This window comes from Bombina bombina, chromosome 3 (assembly GCF_027579735.1).
Source record: "Bombina bombina isolate aBomBom1 chromosome 3, aBomBom1.pri, whole genome shotgun sequence".
Taxonomy (NCBI): Eukaryota; Metazoa; Chordata; class Amphibia; order Anura; family Bombinatoridae; genus Bombina; species Bombina bombina.
The window spans coordinates 1,085,641,596-1,085,664,116 of record NC_069501.1 but is presented as its reverse complement, the minus strand read 5'-3'; the positions used below and the strand labels follow the sequence as shown (position 1 = coordinate 1,085,664,116).

The 22,521-nt window shown below is 36.4% G+C and overlaps 1 protein-coding gene across 1 annotated transcript in view; it reads right to left on the bottom strand.

Moving 5' to 3' along the window:
* Window positions 1-22,521, bottom strand: part of NEK3 (NIMA related kinase 3) — a 90,462-nt gene that overhangs the window by 5,863 nt on the left and 62,078 nt on the right. The window contains exons 10-11 of the mRNA XM_053708387.1: window positions 11,737-11,839; window positions 4,126-4,251 (exon numbers count right to left, since the gene is read on the bottom strand). Of these exons, the coding sequence (XP_053564362.1) occupies window positions 4,126-4,251; window positions 11,737-11,839 (229 nt within the window). The remainder of the gene's footprint in view (window positions 1-4,125; window positions 4,252-11,736; window positions 11,840-22,521) is intronic.

Below are 22,521 nucleotides of genomic sequence, written 5' to 3'. Positions count from 1 at the left end.
TAGTTTCTGAATTGTAAAGCTCTAACTCCCCCACACATTTCCTTCTATGGCTGTATCTATATATATTGTTGTTTTTGTAGAATGCAAAATGCATTGGGATTATCTGCTGGAGCATGCCTAGAAGATGTAAACTCAGTTGAGACAATGCCTGTGTCTAAACATTCAAATGGGGGGGGGGGGGTGGAGTAGACTGCTCCAGACAGTATAGCTATTTAAGTATATTTGCTTATTTTTGAATATTAATTTTAAAATACTTGCCAGCTGTTTTTTATGCAAACTATTTTACTTCATTAGCCCTTTTAGAATATACACAGATCTCAACATGTTTTAAGGCACTTTAATAAGCTAGTGTATAATGGCACTAGAAAACATTATACAAAACACCTCTTTTCTTTCATTATCTTTAGATTTTTCCCTGCAGAAACTTAAAGGGACATTAAACACTAAATAAATGTTAGATAGAATGATGCATTCATAGAAAAGATTAGTCTGAAAATAATATGAAGATGGATGTATTTTTTTAAAGTTTCATTAGTTGTTTAAATATTGACAAAAATTGTGTGATATAGTGAGCGCTGGGAAGCTTAAAAGGACTGTGAGGTATGGATATGTTAAAAATGGAATGTATTTATTACAGTTAATATACAATGAAAATACAATATAATACATACAAATTAAAAAGCTTCTAAAATTCTTCCTAAAATCTCTATGGATCCATGAGATATAAGTCTTAAGGATATAGTGTTACCTATATCTGTGGTGTTGGAACAAATATTACGTTAGCTCCGACAACAGTCTAAGACCATAGTATTATGGTCTATAAAGTGCAGTTTAAGCACAGATATTTACAAACAGCAGATGTGATGTAAATGGACAAAATTGGCGTAGTACAATGTCAATAATACAGATGTCAACAATACAGATGCAGTATAAAAGTATAAGTGATAGAAATACAATATAAATAAAAGTGTAGGAGAAATCCAATTGTGTAAAAATGGAAATCAAATTTGTTGAAAAAATCAAGAAATTTATGTCTCTCAAATAGTTTCTTAAAAAATGTCTCTTTGGAAAATCAGTGTTCCAAAAAAAAAAAAAAAAAAAAAAAAAAAAAATATATATATATCAGAGTGTTCCACAAAAATTGCAAAAGTGTTCCACAAAAATTGTAAAAAATTAATCCACAAATAAATATCAAAGTGTTCAAAAAATATGGTGGGTAAGTGCGTTCAAAGAAATCCTAGATGATTAACTTCCAAAATAAACTCCAATAGCTGTGGTAGACGTGAAGGAGATTATAAGAATGCAGAATATAAAAAATATATAAAAAATGTAGAATATAAAAATGCAGAAGAAAAAAAAAGTACAATAATGTGGCGGGTAGGTCCAAAGTCCTCCTCCTAATCTGTGGGTGAAATAAAGTGCAATAGTGTAATAACGTCTAGATGTGGTATAATAAAATCAGAAGTTTGCTCACCAGTATGTCGACGCGTTTCGGCCCTCCTAGGCCTTTCTCAAGACAATACTGGTCTGTATATCTCTGGGAGCTTTATACCCTAATACCATAGGTGATTGGTTCTATTTTGGCGCCAAAAGTCGGGGTCTGCCCTTTCCTGTTTAGCCCAGTGTTACATGGGAAATGTAGTTTTTTTTTTTTTTTTTTTTTTTTTTGTTGTCTCTTATGTTTTAAAAGATATCTGTATTTGATTCACTTCATACGTGTTTATTATTTATATCGTATGTGTTATTGTTTGGGGGCATCTCTTATCTTACTAATGTAATGTATATCAGGCGGTGTATCTTATTTTTGATATCCCCACTTCCGGGGTGTTTAACTTACTATCCCTTCCGGTTCTTTTATCTGTAGCTTAACATCCGGTTTCGCTACTTCCGGTTTCGCTCTCGCTAATTCCGGTTTCGCTTTTACCGGAAGTGTGTATTTATTCTTATCCGGTTGTACTATTGCCGGATGTTTTTCTAATTTGGAACCTTAGTCTTGTCTGGACCCTTTCTATATGGCCTGCATGACTATATAATGGGTTAGGAGTCCATCGTTGTCCTGATTGTGTCTATATAAGCCAGTGTTTGATTCTTTCTTTTTATAGACACAATCAGGACAACGATGGACCCCTAACCCATTATATAGTCATGCAGTGAATCAAATACAGATATCTTTTAAAACATAAGAGACAACAAAAAAAAAAAAAAAAAAAAAAAACTACATTTCCCATGTAACACTGGGCTAAACAGGAAAGGGCAGACCCCGACTTTTGGCGCCAAAATAGAACCAATCACCTATGGTATTAGGGTATAAAGCTCCCAGAGACATACAGACCAGTATTGTCTTGAGAAAGGCCTAGGAGGGCCGAAACGCGTCAACATACTGGTGAGCAAATTTCTGATTTTATTATACCACATCTAGACGTTATTACACTATTGCACTTTATTTCACCCACAGATTAGGAGGAGGACTTTGGACCTACCCGCCACATTATTGTACTTTTTTTTTCTTCTGCATTTTTATATTCTACATTTTTTATATATTTTTTATATTCTGCATTCTTATAATCTCCTTCACGTCTACCACAGCTATTGGAGTTTATTTTGGAAGTTAATCATCTAGGATTTCTTTGAACGCACTTACCCACCATATTTTTTGAACACTTTGATATTTATTTGTGGATTAATTTTTTACAATTTTTGTGGAACACTTTTGCAATTTTTGTGGAACACTCTGATATATATATATATATATTTTTTTTTTTTTGGAACACTGATTTTCCAAAGAGACATTTTTTAAGAAACTATTTGAGAGACATAAATTTCTTGATTTTTTCAACAAATTTGATTTCCATTTTTACACAATTGGATTTCTCCTACACTTTTATTTATATTGTATTTCTATCACTTATACTTTTATACTGCATCTGTATTGTTGACATCTGTATTATTGACATTGTACTACGCCAATTTTGTCCATTTACATCACATCTGCTGTTTGTAAATATCTGTGCTTAAACTGCACTTTATAGATCATAATACTATGGTCTTAGACTGTTGTTGGAGCTAACGTAATATTTGTTCCAACACCACAGATATAGGTAACACTATATCCTTAAGACTTATATCTCATGGATCCATAGAGATTTTAGGAAGAATTTTAGAAGCTTTTTAATTTGTATGTATTATATTGTATTTTCATTGTATATTAACTGTAATAAATACATTCCATTTTTAACATATCCATACCTCACAGTCCTTTTAAGCTTCCCAGCGCTCACTATATCACACAATTGTAGTCACATCCCAAGTCCACTAGGGGACTTTTGCCAGTGAGCATAAGGCTGTAAAATACTAGCGCTCGGTCTACCACACACACGTTTTAAATATTGACAAAATAATGGTAAAATGTTATTGTCTATAAAACAATGGAAGCTGCCATGTTGTAACTTAGGTTACCTTCTCTGTTGTGTCCAATTAGAGACAGTTATTAATAGGTCACTGGCTGTGTGAAATATAACAGTGTTCTGCACTTCCATTCTAACAGGGACTGAAAAGTTCACAATTTCAGAATGGAATTACAGGAAAAGAGGACAAAATAAAAAATTAAATTATATTGCAGAGTTGTTTTATATATATGATTTATCATTTTATATTACCATCTCAAAGTGTTTAATGTCCCTTTAAATGCATTTACAGTGCAATGTGTGTTGGGAATTACAGACTCAGCATATTTTAAAGGAACATTAAAGTCAAAATCAAACTTTCACGATGAGAACATTATTGTAAACAACTTCTGTGATTGGCTGATGGCTGTCACATGATACGAGGGGGGAAATGGCACTAAATGAAATTTGTCAGAAAACAAATATACACATTTAAAATTCAGACAAAGAGCTTCTGCATTGTCTTTTTGTGCTATGTATGTGCTGATTATACAATTCTACTATATTTAATGGTCATTTATGCAACATTGAAATATAAATCTGCACTAACTCCTTGCGCCAAATGGACATTGGTTCTATGTCACACAGTACTTTGCCCAGACTGAATTTAAAAATGAAGACTTGGATCACAGTCATAGATATAATGTACCAATATTTGTTAAGACCATCAGTCTCTACTCACCATTACTGTTTTCAGCTGCTATACTGGAAGATAGTAGAGAGGCATTTTCTAACATATCCAACACTGTGTCTGAAGGTTTTTTTGCCCACTGTCTTCTGTTTGGTGTTGAAGAACTGATATTAGATGCTGTATAGGAAATATTACAAAAAAGATTTTATTATGGAAACTACATTCATACATACACACACAGGGCTTGATATTTCCAGTGGTCCAGTAGTCCCGGACGACTTAGACATTGCATTGGAAGACGTAGGAATTTGACAATGGGTGGACTAGTAACTTTTCCTCTGGGCTAGTAGCTTTTAACCCCTGACTACTAAAGCATAGTGATATTTTGTAACACCTGTATATATATGTATATATATATATATATATATATATATATATATAAATGGTATGCTGAATATGGCCGTGTGTAGCTATGTTGAACTATTTTCAGAGCTGGATTCATGTCTGTAGATACAGTATATATTATAGACAGGAGTGGAAAAATGCTGTATATTAAGAATGCTTTCACAAATATAAATGTTAACCGTTTATTTTTATCAATTAACAAAATGCTAAGTGAGTAAATCAAATCAATATTTGGCGTGACCACCCTTTGCCTTCAAAAAATAATCAATTCTAGGTATACTTGGGCAACATCAGGGATTGGTGCATGATTAAACAATCATAGCAAACAGGTGCTAATGATCATCAATTTAATATATAGGTTCAAACACAATCATTAACTGAAACAGAAACAGCTGTGTAGGAGGAATAATCAATCTTTATCCTTCCGGCGCGGAGCGGGTCCATCTTCAAGACATCCAACGCGGAGCATCCTCTTCAAACGACGGCTTCTTCGGAATGAATATCACTTTAAGTGACATCATCCAAGATGGCGTCCCTTAGATTCTGATTGGCTGTCAGAATTCTATCAGCCAATCGGAATTAAGGTAGAAAAAATCCTATTGGCTGATGCAATCAGCCAATAGGATTGAGCTGGCATTCTATTGGCTGTTCCAATCAGCCAATAGAAAGCAAGCTTAATCCTATTGGCTGATTGGATCAGCCAATAGGATTGAAGTTCAATCCTATTGGCTGATTGCATCAGCCAATAGGATTTTTTCTACCTTAATTCCGATTGGCTGATAGAATTCTATCAGCCAATCGGAATCTAAGGGACGCCATCTTGGATGACGTCACAAAGTGATATTCATTACGAAGAAGCCATCGTTTGAAGAGGATGCTCCGCGTCGGATGTCTTGAAGATGGACCCGCTCCGCGCCGGAAGAATGAAGATAGAAGATGCCGTCTGGATGAAGACTTCTGCCCGTCTGGAGGACCACTTCTGCCCGTCTGGAGGACCACTTCTGCCGGCTTCGTTGAGGACATCTTGCCGCTTGGATGAAGACTTCTCCCAGTAAGTGAATCTTCGGGGGTTAGTGTTAGGATTTTTTTAAGGATGGGTTTATTTTTTAGATTAGGGACTTTGGGCCGCAATAGAGCTAAATGCCATTTTAAGGGCAATGCCCATCCAAATGCCCTTTTCAGGGCAATGGGGAGCTTAGGTTTTTTTAGTTAGGGTTTTATTGTGGGGGTTGGTTGTGTGGGTGGTGGGTTTTACTGTTGGGGGGATTGTTTGCATTTTTTTTTACAGGTAAAAGAGCTGATTACTTTGGGGCAATGCCCCGCAAAAGGCCCTTTATTGATAGTTTAGTTTAAGCTAGGTTTTTTTTTATTGGGGGGGGGGCTTTTTTTATTTTGACAGGGCTCTTAGATTAGGTGTAATTAGTTTAAATATCTTGTAATATGTTTTTTATTTTCTGTAATTTAGTGGTTGTTTTTTTTTTGTAATTTAGCTAATTTAATTTATTTAATTTTATTTAATTTAGTTAATTTATTTAATTGTAGTGTAGTGTTAGGTAGTAACTTAGGTTAGGTTTTATTTTACAGGTAAATTTGTATTTATTTTAGCTAGGTAGTTATTAAATAGTTAATAACTATTTAATAACTATTCTACCTAGTTAAAATAAATACAAACTTGGCTGTAAAATAAAAATAAAACCTAAGCTAGCTACAATGTAACTATTAGGGTTTATTTTATAGGTATTTAGTTTTTAATATAGTGGCAGCGACGTTGGGGACGGCAGATTAGGGGTTAATAAGTATAATGTAGGTGGCGGCGATGTTAGGGGCGGCAGATTAGGGGTTAATAATATTTAACTAGTGTTTGCGAGGCGGGAGTGTGGCGGTTTAGGGGTTAATATGTTTATTCTAGTGGTGGCGATGTCCGGAGCGGCAGATTAGGGGTTAAACATTTTATTGTAGTGTTTGCGATGCGGGAGGGCTTCGGTTTAGGGGTTAATAGGTAGTTTATGCGTGTTAGTGTACTTTTTAGCACTTTAGTTATGAGTTTTATGCTACAGCGTTGTAGTGTAAAACTCATAACTACTGACTTTAGAATGCGTTAGGGATCTTGGAGGTAGAGTGTGTACCGCTCACTTTTTGGCCTCCCAGGACAGACTTGTAATACTGGCGCTATGGAAGTCCCATAGAAAAAAGGGTTTACAAAGTTTACTTAAGTCGTTTTGCGGTAAGGCCAAAAAAGTGTGCGGGGCCCCTAAACCTGCAAGACTCGTAATAGCAGCGGGCGTAAAAAAGCAGCGTTAGGACCTCTTAACGCTGCTTTTCTACCTTAACGCACAACTCGTAATCTAGCCGAATGATTGGCCACAAAAACAGTGCAGCAGATAAGACCCATCATATTTACTTTCCTTCGTAACTGGAATATGTCCAACAGAGCCATCAACTCTGAATCAGCAGAAACCAGTGGGACCCTGGTACAATGATCTACTGTCCGGACAAGTCTGGGCAGAAGTGGTGTAAATGGTAGACTTGCAGCCAAAAGAACATACCTCTGATGTGAAAGCAGCAGTACAAATATGAAGCCTGCAACAGGGCCACATGGTGGAGGTTCCTTGCAAGTTTGGGGCTGCATTTTTGCAAATGGAGTTGGGGATCTGGTCAAAATTAAAGGGGCATAAAAGACAACATTTTTCTTTTATGATTCAGATAGAGCCTGCAATCTTAAACAACTTTCTAATTTATTTATTTTATGATTTTGTATTTGTTCTCTTTGTATCTTTTGTTGAAAGGCAGGGAGGTAAACTCAGGAGCAAGCATGTGTCTGGAGCACTATATGGCAGCAGTTTTACAAGAACCCACCTAGGTATATCCTGAACAAAGAATACCATGGAAACAAAGCAAATTTAATCATTAAAACAAACTTTTGGAAACTTGGAAACTTTTTTAAAATTGTATGTCCCAAAAGATAATATTTTGGGCTTTATAGCCCTTTAATTATTTTCTCCTCAATGCTGTGAAGTACAGGTAGATACTTATTCATTAACCATCAGGGAGGCATCTGATTGGCCCCAAGCTTATTCTGCTGTAGGACAATGGCCCCAAATATACAGCCAAAGTCATTAAGAACTATCTTCAGTATAAAGAACAAGGAGTTCTGGAACTGATGCAATGGCCCCTACAGAGCCCTGATTTAAACATCATTGAGTCTGACTGGGATTACATGAAGAGGCAAAATTATCTGGGGCTGCCTAAATCAACAGAAGAATTGTGGTTAGTTCTCCAAGATGTTTGGAACAACTTACCTACTGAGTTCCTTAAAGTGAAGGTCAAGTCTGCGTATGTGCTTATCATTTTCTAATATCTTTTCTAAAATCAATATGATGTTCATTCATCAAATACCTTGCAAATCCAAGCAAAAGTAGTAAAATGTATCTTTTCAAAGCGCTCCGTTTATGCGGTATATTCCGCCCGTCATCGAGCCTCTATTGATTGACAGAGTTTACCTCCAATCTATTGTTTACCCCCGTGGCGTCCAGCCCCTTTTTAGTGTCGTCATTGAGAGCTTCCGCGCATGCGTGTAATGAAATATCGCGTCATCGTCGGCATGCTCGTTCATGTTACGCGCATGCGTTGAACGCTCGCTGAAGTATTGTCACTTTGAATCCACAGCATCGCTCACTCGCATCCTCGGCATTTAGCTGTTTTATATATAACAACCGGTAAGATTGAAGAGGCAGCGCAGCTAACTAACGAATTGGGCAACCTTATAATCTATCTATTCATCTTTATGGCATTATTTTTGCATTATCAATTTGGGATAACATATTAATTGTTTTTTATCTTGCATAATTATTCATTCATTTTTAATCAATATACGCTACATATATATATGTTATTGCTGCAGTTAGTCGTGATAGTAGAAAAATGAAGGATATAAAAATAAGATCCACGAAGATATATTTAATAAATAGTATGTTTAAAAATACATTACAATTGCTAAACTGACCCTTTATAGAGATTTGATAAATAATATAAACTGATCGAGTGTCCAGAACGATCTTGCTAGTGAGTCACTGACATACTTGCGTTACGTAACAATGACGTATACTATTTCTTTGGCCAATTGTATAGAAATTTACGGCCGTGAAGGAAACGCATGCGCAATAGAGCTAACTATACGCATGCGCACTGGAAATGAAAACAAGGGTGCACGAGCGTAGTCCGCTTGTAATAAACAAAGCGGCGTCAGAGGATCCAAATAGGGAAGTGTTGTATGGGCGGAGCAACGCGTGATAACGAAGGTACATTATATATCTATTTTATTTGCAAAGGAATAAGAATTTATACATATCAACTCAGCGACTTTAATGTTTATTACATACGCTTTAACATGATATATTGAGAACATTAAAAATTGACCTTCACTTTAAAGGAAATGAAACTCAAAAAATTTATTTCATGATTCAAATAAATACAATTTGAAACAACATTCCAATTTAATTCTATTATCAAATTTGCTTCATTCTTTAGGTATCCTTTGTTGAAGAAATAACAATGCATGTGGGTGAGCCAATAACGCAAGGCATCTATGTGCAGCCACCAATCAGCAGCTCATGAGCCTATTTATATATGCTTTTCAACAAAGGATGTCAAGAGAATGAAGCAAATTACCGTAGTTTAAACAGAAGTTAATTGTTAAGTTGTTAAAAATTGTATGATTTTTCTAAATCATGAAAGAAAAAAAAATTGTGTTTCATGTCCCTTTAAACTGTGTGCAAACGTACCTAGAAGAATTGATGCTGTAAGGGAGGTCACACCAAATATTGATTTGATTTAGATTTTTCTTCTGTTCACTCACTTTGGATTTTGTTAACTGATACAAATTAAATTACTAATATTTCTATTATGTTTATTTTTTTTTTAAATTACACCTGCCTATAAACTTTTCCACAGTAGCGTACATATATATGCAATAAAAATATTTTTGTCAGTTAATGTGCAACATTTTGCAAATACAAAGCAATCCAAGAATACACCATTTGAATACCCTTTTGACTATGTTTATAATCTCCTCTGTTATGACCAACCAGAGGATAGATACAAAGGAGTTGCTGCACTAATTAAACAATCACTGTGCAACATGTAGCATTAAGGCACATTTCAGGATATGTAAGTATAATGTATGCATTCCAGCCTCTCTGGGAGGGAATAAAAAAAGCACAATATTCAAATGCAAACAACAAGAAAGTGAGAAAAATTAATAATGAACGCCCATTGCATTTTTACTATGTTAAAGTGGTGAGTTGTAAATTGTAACTAAGACACTTTGAATTACCACCAGCACTATACAATACAATTCAGCATTATGTTGACCTTAACATAAAGTGTATTAAAGGGATATGAAACCCAAAATTTTTCTTTCATGATTCAGATAGAGCATGCGATTTTAAACACGTTTCTAATTTACTTATATTATAATTTTGTCTTTGTACTCTTGGTATCTTTTGTTAAAAAGCAGGGATGTATGCTTAGGAGCCGGACCATTTCTGGAGCACTTTATGGCAGCATTTCTGCAAGAATATTATCAATTTCCAAGAGTTTTAGATGGCAGCACTATTTCCTAAACAACCAAAAGTATTGGTGCACATCCAACCACTTAAGTCCACTCTTTCATGGCATATTTGTATATGCTTCTGTCTGCCAAATATACTTACATAGCTTCTAATAAGATTGGGATAAACATCTTGCAATAATATCGGCTTATATTTGAGCTGCAAAAACAAATACACTTCTATCTGCTAAAATATACTTACATAGTTCAAATAAAATTGGGGTTAACATCTCGCAATAATATTGACTTATATTTATGCTGCAAAAAAAATTTTGCTGTAAAAAATGCCTTTAAATGAAATGGGATCTTAGTCACACAATATGATCATATTCTGCTAAGCCAGTCACCACTTACAAGGTGTCCCATATAGACTGGTCCTAACACTAACCAGTTTCCACACTGCAGAAAGTCATGTCTACATAGTGTGATGCTTTCTAGCTTATTAAGTATATTTATCTGGAACATACCTGGGCTGGGTGGCGTGCATTAACCAAAGGGGAGGGATTTGGTCAGCTCCCTAGTTAAGAGATACAACAAAGAGGTTTTTTGGTTAAGCACACCACAAAAGGACTGTTTAATCTTAACACCCATATTGTGGGAGTTCTACCAAAGTGACCAAAACAATTACAAAACAACAAAAAGTATTGGTGCACATCCAACCACTTAAGTCCACTCTTTCATGGCATATTTGTATATGCTTCTGTCTGCCAAATATACTTACATAGCTTCTAATAAGATTGGGATAACATCTCGCAATAATATTGGCTTATATTTTGCAGCTCAAATATAAGCCAATATTATTGCGAGATGTTTATCCCAATCTTATTAGAAGCTATGTAAGTATATTTGGCAGACAGAAGCATATACAAATATGCCATGAAAGAGTGGACTTAAGTGGTTGGATGTGCACCAATACTTTTTGTTGTTTGGTAATTGTTTTGGTCACTTTGGTAGCACTCCCACAATATGTGTGTTAAGATTAACAATCCTTTTGTGGTGTGCTTAAAGGGACACTGTAGCCAAAAAAAATATTTCATGATTCAGATAGAGCATCTAATTGTAAGCAACTTTCTAATTTACTTCTATTATCAATTTTTCTTCATTCTCTTGCAATCTTTATTTGAAAAGAAGGCATCTCAGCTAAGGAGCCAGCAAATTGTGGGTTCAGAACCATGAACAGCACTTGTTTTAAGGTGCTGTCCAATCAGCAAGGACAAACCAGGTTGTTCACCTAAAATGGGCCGGCATCTAAACTTACATTCTTGCTTTTCAAATAAATATACCAAGAGAATGAAGACAATTTGATAATAGGAGTAAATTAGAAAGCTGCTTAAAATTGCATGCTCTATCTGAATCACAAAAGAACATTTTTGGCTACAGTGTCCCTTTAACCAAAAAACCTCTTTGTTGTAGCACTATTTCCTGCCATGTAGTCCGCAAGATGCCTACCTAAGTATCTCTTCAAAACAGAATATCGTGGGAACAAAGCAAATTTGATAGTAGAAATAAATTGGAAACTTTTTTTAAATGGTTTGCTCTGTCTCAATCCCAAAATAACATATTTGTGTTTCATATCCCTTTAATACCACCGTTTATTAAAGGATATTTCTGTTAGTTCCTATTGTAACAAACTCCCAAAACACCAATACCATGTTTAAGCTCAGAGGGATCTTCGTGCAATTCTGTATGTCCATATGTAGGTTGGGGATTTACTTCTTTCTCTTGACAGTTTATTGACTGATCATCAGTGACCTTTAATTAAACAGATATATTGGTTTTAATTTTTCTCTGTTATCAGCAAATCCTTATATTGTATTTTTATGGTATTCAATTGCCAGTTAGAGCAAGTTTTGTTTAACAGGGGTTAAATGTCAAGGACAGTCCTTGAATTCCCTACCATGGTACTATAACCTGACTCCTGCATCAGCATATTGTCATCACACCCTCCTGTCTGCCCTCACCTCAATCAGCTTTTACCTGTAAGCCAGACACTGGCAAACTCAAACCCAAACATGAAATAACTGAACCAGGTAAAGCCTTTTTAAAACAGTAGGATACATCATTATCAAATACAGCTTTACATATCTACATATAAAGTAAACACAATTTTACTAGAATGCTCAGAGGTACCTGTAATATTCTACGTATTTACGCCAAACCAGGCCGGGTGCATAACCAATAAATCCAATCCAATAATTATATATATATATATATATATATATATATATATATATATATATATATATATAGTACACACATATATATATACATATACACACACACACTGTATACACACACCCTGAAGAGCCCTAAATGTCTTTTTTTTTTTATTTACCATCTGATATAGCCTAAAATGTTTCATTTTTTGCTTGTCAATGTTTCTTTCTTTCTTTCCATTTTCTTTTTATCACACTTTTTTTATTTTAATGTTTTTCTTATTTCTTGTTAAATTTGGTTGGACCAACCCTTCTAATCAAACCAAGAAATACTGGCCCTTGGATTGATAACCTCTTCCAATTCTACATCTCAGATACTACTGGGTGCAGACAAGAACTTCAAAGGCTTGTGATATGTGATACAGAAATGTTTGTTATGTATTGTAATTCTTGAAAACCTATAATAAATAAAATAATAAATACTAATGAAGAAAATTCTTAAACATTAGGTTCAAAGAGACATCACAGTTCATTCAGGAAACGATTAAGCACATTAAAGGGCCACTGTATGTAAATATTTTCTATGCCTGTTACTAACTAACTACCCCAAATACGCTTTTTATCAATAGCATTTCATTAACATATCTCTACTGTATATCAGAAATCTTGTCTGCAAATTTAATTGTTTTCCAAACCCACTCCGTGGGTATCCTTTGCTCTGTACCAATCCGTTTACAATACCTAGGTTTCAAAATGGTGCTTTAAACACAAAGTTATTGGTTTAAGTATTTTGAACATGCAGTGCTGAAAATAGTGGGCAGGATAACGTGACATCATCGGCGAATAAAAGATATAACTTTTAGAACGTTATGAAACTTCGTTTTGGAGAAAATATAGGTCAGTAGGTTTTAATTAATGTTTATTAACTTTAATATGTTAGTTGTTTAGCTTAAAAATTATAACAGAAAGTAATCCTTTAAATATTGTTTGTATAAAACTGTTATGTTTTTTATATGCAAGCTATAGTGCCAATCATAAAAAATGTATTAAGAGTATTTTTTTAACTGAACTTCTATGACCCATTAAAGTATTTAAAGGGACAGTCTAGTCAGAATTAAATTTACATGATTCAGATAGGGCATGTAATTTTAAACAACTTTCCAATTTACTTTTATCATCAATTTTGCTTTCTTCTCTTGGTATTCTTAGTTGAGCTAAACCTCGTTAGGCTTATATGCTAATTTCTTAGCCCTTTAAGGCTGCAACTTATCTGAATGCATTTGACAGTTTTTCACAACTAGAGGGCGTTAATTCATTTGTGTCACATAGATAACATTGTGCTCATGTCTGTAGAGTTAACTAGGAGTCAGCCCTGATTGGCTAAAATGCATGTCTGTCAAAAGAACTAAAATAAGAGCGCAGTCTGCAGAGGCTTAGATACAAGGCAATTACGGAGGTAAAAAGTATATTAATATAACTGTGTTGGTTATGGAAGACTGGGGAATGGGTGATTAAGCAACTATTCTTCATGTAAGTAGTATATGAACCAATAGCAAAATTTATACAGTCCCACTAGTAGCTTTGTTAATGCCCCTCTTGGAAAAAACAGTCATGGAAGAAAATAGAAAATGTTTTCATTATTTTGCACTTCTATTTTTGTGCTTCTTTTTATATATCATTTTTGCGTCCTTTTATATATTATATATTATTTTTGCGCTCCAATATACATTATTATTGCGCTTTATTTTATATTATTTTTTCCCCTTGTTGAGCCCTTTTTTTTCTAACATCGCTTCTACAACTGGTAGAGAATAGATTCTTAAAGGGACATGAAACCCACATTTTTTATTTAAATGATTAACCCCTTAATGACCGAGGACGTGCAGGGTACGTCCTCAAAAAAAAGGCAGTTAACGCCTGAGGACGTACCCTGCACGTCCTCGGTGTGGAAAGCAGCTGGAAGCGATCCTGCTCGCTTCCAGCTGCTTTCCGGTTATTGCAGTGATGCCTCGATATGGAGGCATCCTGCAATAACCTTACATGGCCATCCGATGCAGAGAGAGCCACTCTGTGGCCCTCTCTGCACCGGACATCGATGGCCGGTATCGTTGGTGGGTGGGAGCCGACTTGGGAGGCGGGTGGGCGGCCATTGGTGTGCCGTGTGACTTCAAGGGGGGCGGGATCGGGGGCGGGACCGTCGGGGGCGCGCACGTGCATGGAGGGTGGGGGGTGCGCGCGTGCACGCGCGGGAGCGGGTGGGAACCGCTACACTACGGAAAATTATTAAAAAGTTACCTAAACTAAAGTTTCCTAAAGTGGCACAAAAAAACACACAAAAAGAGATTGTGGAGGGGTGGGGGGTTGGTTTTGTGTGGGGGGGAAGCTACACTACAGAAAAGATTAAAAAATGTAAAAAAAAAAACATTTTTTCTTCTAAACTGGGTACTGGCAGACAGCTGCCAGTACCCAAGATGGCGCCCATTAAGTTAGAGTGGGAGGGTTATAGAGCTGTTTGGGGGGGATCAGTGAGGTTGGGGGCTAAGGGGGGATAGTACACAGCAGCATATGTAAATATGCTTTAAAAAAAAAAAGCACCAAAAAAAAACAAATATAGCTTTTATTTTAGTACTGGCAGACTTTCTGCCAGTACTTAAGATGGCGGGGACAATTGTGGGGTGGGGGAGGGAAGAGAGCTGTTTGGGAGGGATCAGGGGGTCTGATGTTTCAGGTGGGAGGCTGAGCTCTACACTAAATCTAATATTAACCCTGCAAGCTCCCTACAAGCTACCTAATTAACCCCTTCATTGCTAGCCATAATACACGTGTGATGCGCAGCGGCATTTAGCGGCCTTCAAAATACCAAAAAGCAACGCCAAAGCCATATATGTCTGCTATTTCTGAACAAAGGGGATCCCAGAGAAGCATTTACAACCATTTGTGCCATAACTGCACAAGCTGTTTGTAAATGATTTCAGTGAGAAACCTAAAATTGTGAAAAATTTAACTTTTTTTTTTAATTTGATCGCATTTGGCGGTGAAATGGTGGCATGAAATATACCAAAATGGGCCTAGATCAATATTTGGGGTTGTCTACTACACTACACTAAAGCTAAAATTACCCCAAAAAGCTCCCTACATGCTCCCTAATTAACCCCTTCACTGGTGGGCATAATACACGTGCGGTGCGCAGTGGCATTTAGTGGCATTCTAATTACCAAAAAGCAACACCAAAGCCATATAAGTCTGCTATTTCTGAACAAAGGGGATCCCAGAGAAGCATTTACAACCATTTGTGCCATAACTGCACAAGCTGTTTGTAAATGATTTCAGTGAGAAACCTAAAATTGTGAAAAATTTAACTTTTTTTTTTTAATTTGATCGCATTTGGCGGTGAAATGGTGGCATGAAATATACCAAAATGGGCCTAGATCAATATTTGGGGTTGTCTACTACACTACACTAAAGCTAAAATTACCCCAAAAAGCTCCCTACATGCTCCCTAATTAACCCCTTCACTGGTGGGCATAATACACGTGCGGTGCGCAGTGGCATTTAGTGGCATTCTAATTACCAAAAAGCAACACCAAAGCCATATAAGTCTGCTATTTCTGAACAAAGGGGATCCCAGAGAAGAATTTACAACCATTTGTGCCATAATTGCACAAGCTGTTTGTAAATAATTTCAGTGAGAAACCTAAAGTTTGTGAAAAAGTGAACATTTTTTTTTATTTGATCGCATTTGGCGGTGAAATGGTGGCATGAAATATACCAAAATGGGCCTAGATCAATACTTTGGGTTGTCTACTAAAAAAATATATATACATGTCGATGGATATTCAGAGATTCCTGAAAGATATCAGTGTTCTAATGTAACTAGCGCTAATTTTGAAAAAATAATGGCTTGGAAATAGCAAAGTGCTACTTGTATTTATTGCCCTATAACTTGCAAAAAAAGCAAAGAAGATGTAAACATTGGGTATTTCTAAACTCAGGACAAAATTTAGAAACTATTTAGCATAGGTGTTTTTTGGTGGTTGTAGATATGTAACAGATTTTGGGGGTCAAAGTTAGAAAAAGTGGTGTTTTTTTCAATTTTTCCTCATATTTTATAAAAAAAATTTATAGTAAATTATAAGATATGATGAAAATAATGGTATCTTTAGAAAGTCCATTTAATGGCGAGAAAAACGGTATATAATATGTGTGGGTACAGTAAATGAGTAAGAGGAAAATTACAGCTAAACACAAACACCGCAAAAATGTAAAAATAGCCCTGGTCCCAAACGGACAGAAAATGGAAAAGTGCTGTGGTCATTAAGGGGTTAAGAAAGAGCATGCAATTTTAAACAACTTTCTAATTTACTTCTATTATCTAATTTGCTTTATTCTCGTGATATGCTTTGCTGAAAAGCATATCTAGATAGCTGTTGATTGGTCGCTGCACATAGAGTCCTCATGTGATTGGCCCACCCATGTGTATTGCTATTTCTTCAACAAAAGATATCTAAAGAATAAAGCAAATTAGATAATAGAAATAAATTGTAATGTTGTTTAATATTGTATTCTCTTTCTGAATCATGAAAGAAAATTTTTGGGTTTAGTGTCCCTTTAAAGCTGTACTCCACATTAGTTCTGGAGAACTCACTCATTTGCAGAAGAACTGTCAGTGTCTAAAGGAGAAAATAAATGATACATTTGTATCTAGTCGAATTAATGAGGTCAGGTGCACTATCTAAATATGACTAAAACAACCTAATTTAACTCTTTGGCGCACCTGCGCACCAAGAAAAAGAGTAATTTACAGTCGAACTTGCCCAATTTTAGGCGCATTTGTGAATGATAAATAGGGGCATTTATTTGTGTGCACATTTTTAGGCACATATAGAAGAATAGCAATGATACATCTGGTCATAAAAGGCTTTGAGTTTTATAACAGCAGTACAAATAAGTCTACCCCACCTGTTAAATCCATTGTACTGCCAGATACTAGTCTGTCAAAAGTACACAAAAACCTAGACTTGTATTTGGATAGCATACACATTGGTTACTGATTTTCAAGGACTGCCTAAAAGTGCAAAGAGTACGCTAGATACTTGATCTAAATACTATTCTATCCTGCAAGAGACTATTAATCTAATCAATCCTGAATACATGTATTGCTATTTTGTTATAAGTATTAGAACAGAGAAATATTCAGATGTCATAAAATAAAGTATTTCAAATATTAATAAAGTATTTAAAAATTCTTCGATACACCCCCTATCATTTCCGTAGCACCCCCAATTCTCAAACGTGTCAAAATCCATACGTTTGCAAGGCAATTCCTTTTGTGCCTATACTTTGCTCTACCCAGAAAAAGAAGTGAGGTTAAAAAATAATGATCACCACTAGTACAGCAAGCTTAAAACTTGATATGAAGCTTTGTGACAATGCAAGTTAGCAACTCCAGTTTTAAAGGGTTTAAAAAGAACCCCTGGTGGATATATGTTATATTCCATCATAATAAAACCAAAATGTTCTTGTGAACACACACAAAGTTCATTCAGAATTCCTGTGTAAAGCATTGCTTTTTTAGTTGCCATAGACTCCCAAAGGGACCTGAAGCTGATCAGCCTGCCAGCAACTGTGGCAAAAATGTCTGACCGGACCTCATATTAAAGGGACAGTCTACACCTTAGTCATCTTAAAGTCTTACCTTAGATTAATCTGCAAATAGCCTCATGCAGCAGTAACAGTAAAAAAACTTTAAAAAAATTTTAAAATTAATATTGTTGCAGGCCAGTTTTAAATGGCTGCCAAGCTCTGCCCACTGATGACATCATGATCTAGGCTGCATCTAGGCACTCTGCTGAATAGCATTGACAGTCTCTTGAATCTAAGTAGTGAGCCTTTTGTAAGTGGATGCCATATGCAGCCCAGATCATGATGTCATCAGAGGGCTGAGCTTGTCAGCCATGTCAAAGTAGCCAGAAACAATATTCATTTTAAAATAACTTTTTTACTATTCCTGCTGCATGATATAGAAAGGGGGGCAGGATGAAGTGCACTCAAAGGAGGCAGGTGAGGCAGTGCCTCCCCTGGCCAATGTGGTGTATTACAGCCTGTTTTATAAAAAAAAATATATATCTTTTTTTTTCTAATTTTTTTTTTGTCATCAAAAGGTGACCCCCGTGACCCCCCCTACCCCCCACCAAATTCAGTAGTTTATTTGTTATTGTACTTTAAAAAAAAAAACGTAATAAGTAATTACAATATATTCCTATTGCGCAAGAAAGTAGAGGCCAGCTATCCTTCCATTGCGCAATATGAATATATTGTGTTGTATGGGCCGCTAGAGACTGCCACCCAGTGGCGAATAAGAGCTAATGCAGTCTCTCTTGCGGCCCATACTGCTCCCACCGGAGGCTTTTCTCTTCAAGCCTCGGGAGCCCTGCCCGCCCCTCAGCCAATCAGACATGAGCATGTCTGAGTCTCTAGGCTGAGTTGCTGGGCGGGAAATTGTGAGGCGTGGAATCGGATTGAGCGTCTGTGTTGTCACGTGCGTCAAGTCTGTCTGTTCGTCCGTTATCAGATCAACAGAGTCAAGTGAGAGTGCTCAGCCCAGTGACGTGTCTACTGTCTAGTCGACGGCGTGTGTTTGTGTCAGTCTGTCAGAGTGTCTCTCAGTCCGGTCAGCCGTGACCCGTCGTCACCAGGAGTCCTCCTCTCAGGAGTCAGGCTCAGTCAGACAGTGGAGCGGAGCAATTTATTTAGGTAGGTACTACTAGATAGATTCAGCTCAGGCTCTCAGCTGCACAAACTCCTCTCTGTCACACTGCACCACTCGGATTCGTGGTAATGAGAAATCATGCTTAGCTAAGCTTAGTGGACTGGACTCAAAGATGGATCATCATCCCAGATTCCCAGCACTGGATAATTGAATATTTTATTAAAAAACAACTTAAATCACTCACAACAATGTCGTCATATGTGGGGCTCAAATTATTCACATACTCCTCCTAACGACTCAAACAACCCCACATCCACGGTTTGAGTGGAGAATGTGAATGATTTGAGCCCCACGTATGATGACATTGTTTTTGTGATTTAAGTTGTTTTTGAATAAACCATTCAATTATCCAGTGCGTTAGTAGGGTCACGTCACGTGGTGGTTAGACTACAATCCTATCCCGGGCACGGCATTAATGTATTTTTTACATTAAATTATATAAATAAAATAATATATAATATATTATAATATATTGGTGTCTGTGCCACAGACACCAATATATTATAATATATATTATTTTATTTATATAATTAATGTAAAAAATATATTGTGCTATGTTAATGTTATTGTGACAGACTCAGTCACAAAGACAATAATATCATTATGTAATAAAGTAATAAACAGTATGTGAGATTTGCTTCCAGTGTTGGAAATATGCTATATATTTAATGTAAAAGTAGGAAAAGAGGCGCCAATGGTGCAGGTAAATGGTGGTACAGGTATCACTAATAGCCCAGTGTACACAGGGTACTCACATTTATGGAAGGCACTCACTTGTACCTATAGAGACAGGCTGGATTTTAGCAGCAATCCAGCTAGCTGATCCAGGGTGAGCTGGCTGGTTCGTGGGTGTGTAGAGTGTTGGTACTCTAAAGTAGCATAGCAGGGCGGTACCATATATAACACTGAGAGTGGATTTATATAAAATAAATGAATTTATTTAAAACATATAAAAAGGTTTACCACTCAAAGAATATAATTGGTACATCAGGAATACATGCGACGCGTTTCTCAGTTAAAAACTGTTTCCTCAGGCATGTTTTTACACAGATATTTACTCCTTATATAGGGCTATGCTACTAAACAACACCCACAGCCCACCCCCAACAATTGACATGACACAGACCAATCAGTGTCCCTCATTCAAAATGTTTCCACCCCTGGGGTGATATGAGCACCTAAATACTTGGAGAGGGATGTATTTACTTGTAAAATATATAGACGCCCTTGCTGCTTCTTACATTTTGTATATATGTGTGTAAATATTTCGTAGTGGCATGGTATTTTAGTGGCCGATATTTGATGGTAACTAATGTTCGTCAATACTGTGTTCTAATTGGATGTCCCAGCCGTCAATCATCATGTATTAGTCGGACCTGTGCTACTTGCTTCTGATTCGTCTATTTAGCCGTCAATACTGTGTTCTAATTGGATGTCCCAGCCGTCAATCATCATGTATTAGTCGAACCTGTGCTACTCGCTTATGATTCGTCTATGTAGCCGTCAGTCAGAGATTCTGGTCACTTGTTGCTAGTAAGTGTAGTGTCCAATGGATAGGCTAATTTCAGGCGTGCCCCCATTTTGCTGGCCTTAATAGTACACTACAGTGTGCGCCCATCGAGGGAATCTTATTGGTTACTGCGTAATGTTTGTAACCGGTGTATCCCATTGGTTCTAATGCAGGTTGTTGTATTGAACAGGGATCATTATTGGTCAGCGGGTAATGTCAACAAAGAGCCCTATTGGTCAGCGGGTAATGTCAACAAAGAGCCCTATTGGTTAGTGCCCCGGAAAATATCGGTATCTACAAAATGATATTGTTAGATCTGTGAATGGATCTGAATATATATAAATACAAATAGAGTGAATAATCTAATGATCAACGTTATTTAAGCAGTGATCGTATAAATAAATGGCGCAATAAATTTGCTAAAGTTAAGTTAATTTAATAAGTGATATGTGTGTGGAAGATAAGAAGAAAAGACAAAGTAAAAATATTTTTTGGCACATTATTTGTGCATCCATAACATCGATAAATACCGATGGCTGTAATTGAGGTATAAGTGATGCGTGAACCTCATAATCATATATGTATAGTCACCATTTAATTCATAAAACGCCTACAATCAGGTTAGAATCTATGTGATGTAAAGACCCATAGTGGGTTGTGCTAGTGTAATTAAATCTTACATAAGAAGATGCTAGTGTTCTATTAAAAGGGTATAATGTGTAAGTGAAAGTGATCATTTTTGTATGAATATAGTGCACCAATAGGAGCCTATTGTTTGGTCAGTGAAACATAAACACTGTAAGTGTAAATTATATTAATATAATACATTTATCAGATCACACGTATCCAGTCTATGAGTCATGAGGTATATTAATATAATACATTTATCCAATCTAAACAGGGGCTACACCAAATATCTCAGGTGTCAAATCTGTGGGTCTGAGGGCTCTAAGTCTACCGAGATGACCCCCTATCTCGGGCGATCTCCCCTACAGCAAGGTGGAAAAACTGGTTGTTGGTACTACACTATTTCTATCTTTATTATGATAGATGTAAAATGACCCTCTACCATAATATTAAACAAATGCCATAGAATCTATAACTTCATTTAGCCCTGTGGGGAAGAGTGTTTGGAATTTAAAAATCCAGTATGTTTCCCTTTGTCTCAGACGCATGAATCTATTATAATGATGACTGTTGGGGATACTCTCCAAAGGTGTAATGCTGAATTGGCATTTGCCTATCCTACTTTTAATGCAATAGTGCCTTGATACACTATGTTTGGGTGAACGTTTGATTATGTTCCGTTTGTGTTCCCCCCACCTTAGTCGTATCTTCCTAGAGGTGCGTCCAATGTACTGGACCCCACATGCACAAGTGAGTGCATAGATTACATACCCAGAGTTACATGTCAAATGTTCTCTGATCTGGTGTTCTTCCCCTGTTGTATGTGATATTATGGATTTTCTTCCGTGTGTGATGGACTTACACATATGGCACCGTGTGTGTCCACATCTATAAGTTCCAATATTGTTATTAGTATTCCCATTTATGTGATCGTAGCTTCTAGGCCCTTTTCTATCACAACAGGGGAAGAACACCAGATCAGAGAACATTTGACATGTAACTCTGGGTATGTAATCTATGCACTCACTTGTGCATGTGGGGTCCAGTACATTGGACGCACCTCTAGGAAGATACGACTAAGGTGGGGGGAACACAAACGGAACATAATCAAACGTTCACCCAAACATAGTGTATCAAGGCACTATTGCATTAAAAGTAGGATAGGCAAATGCCAATTCAGCATTACACCTTTGGAGAGTATCCCCAACAGTCATCATTATAATAGATTCATGCGTCTGAGACAAAGGGAAACATACTGGATTTTTAAATTCCAAACACTCTTCCCCACAGGGCTAAATGAAGTTATAGATTCTATGGCATTTGTTTAATATTATGGTAGAGGGTCATTTTACATCTATCATAATAAAGATAG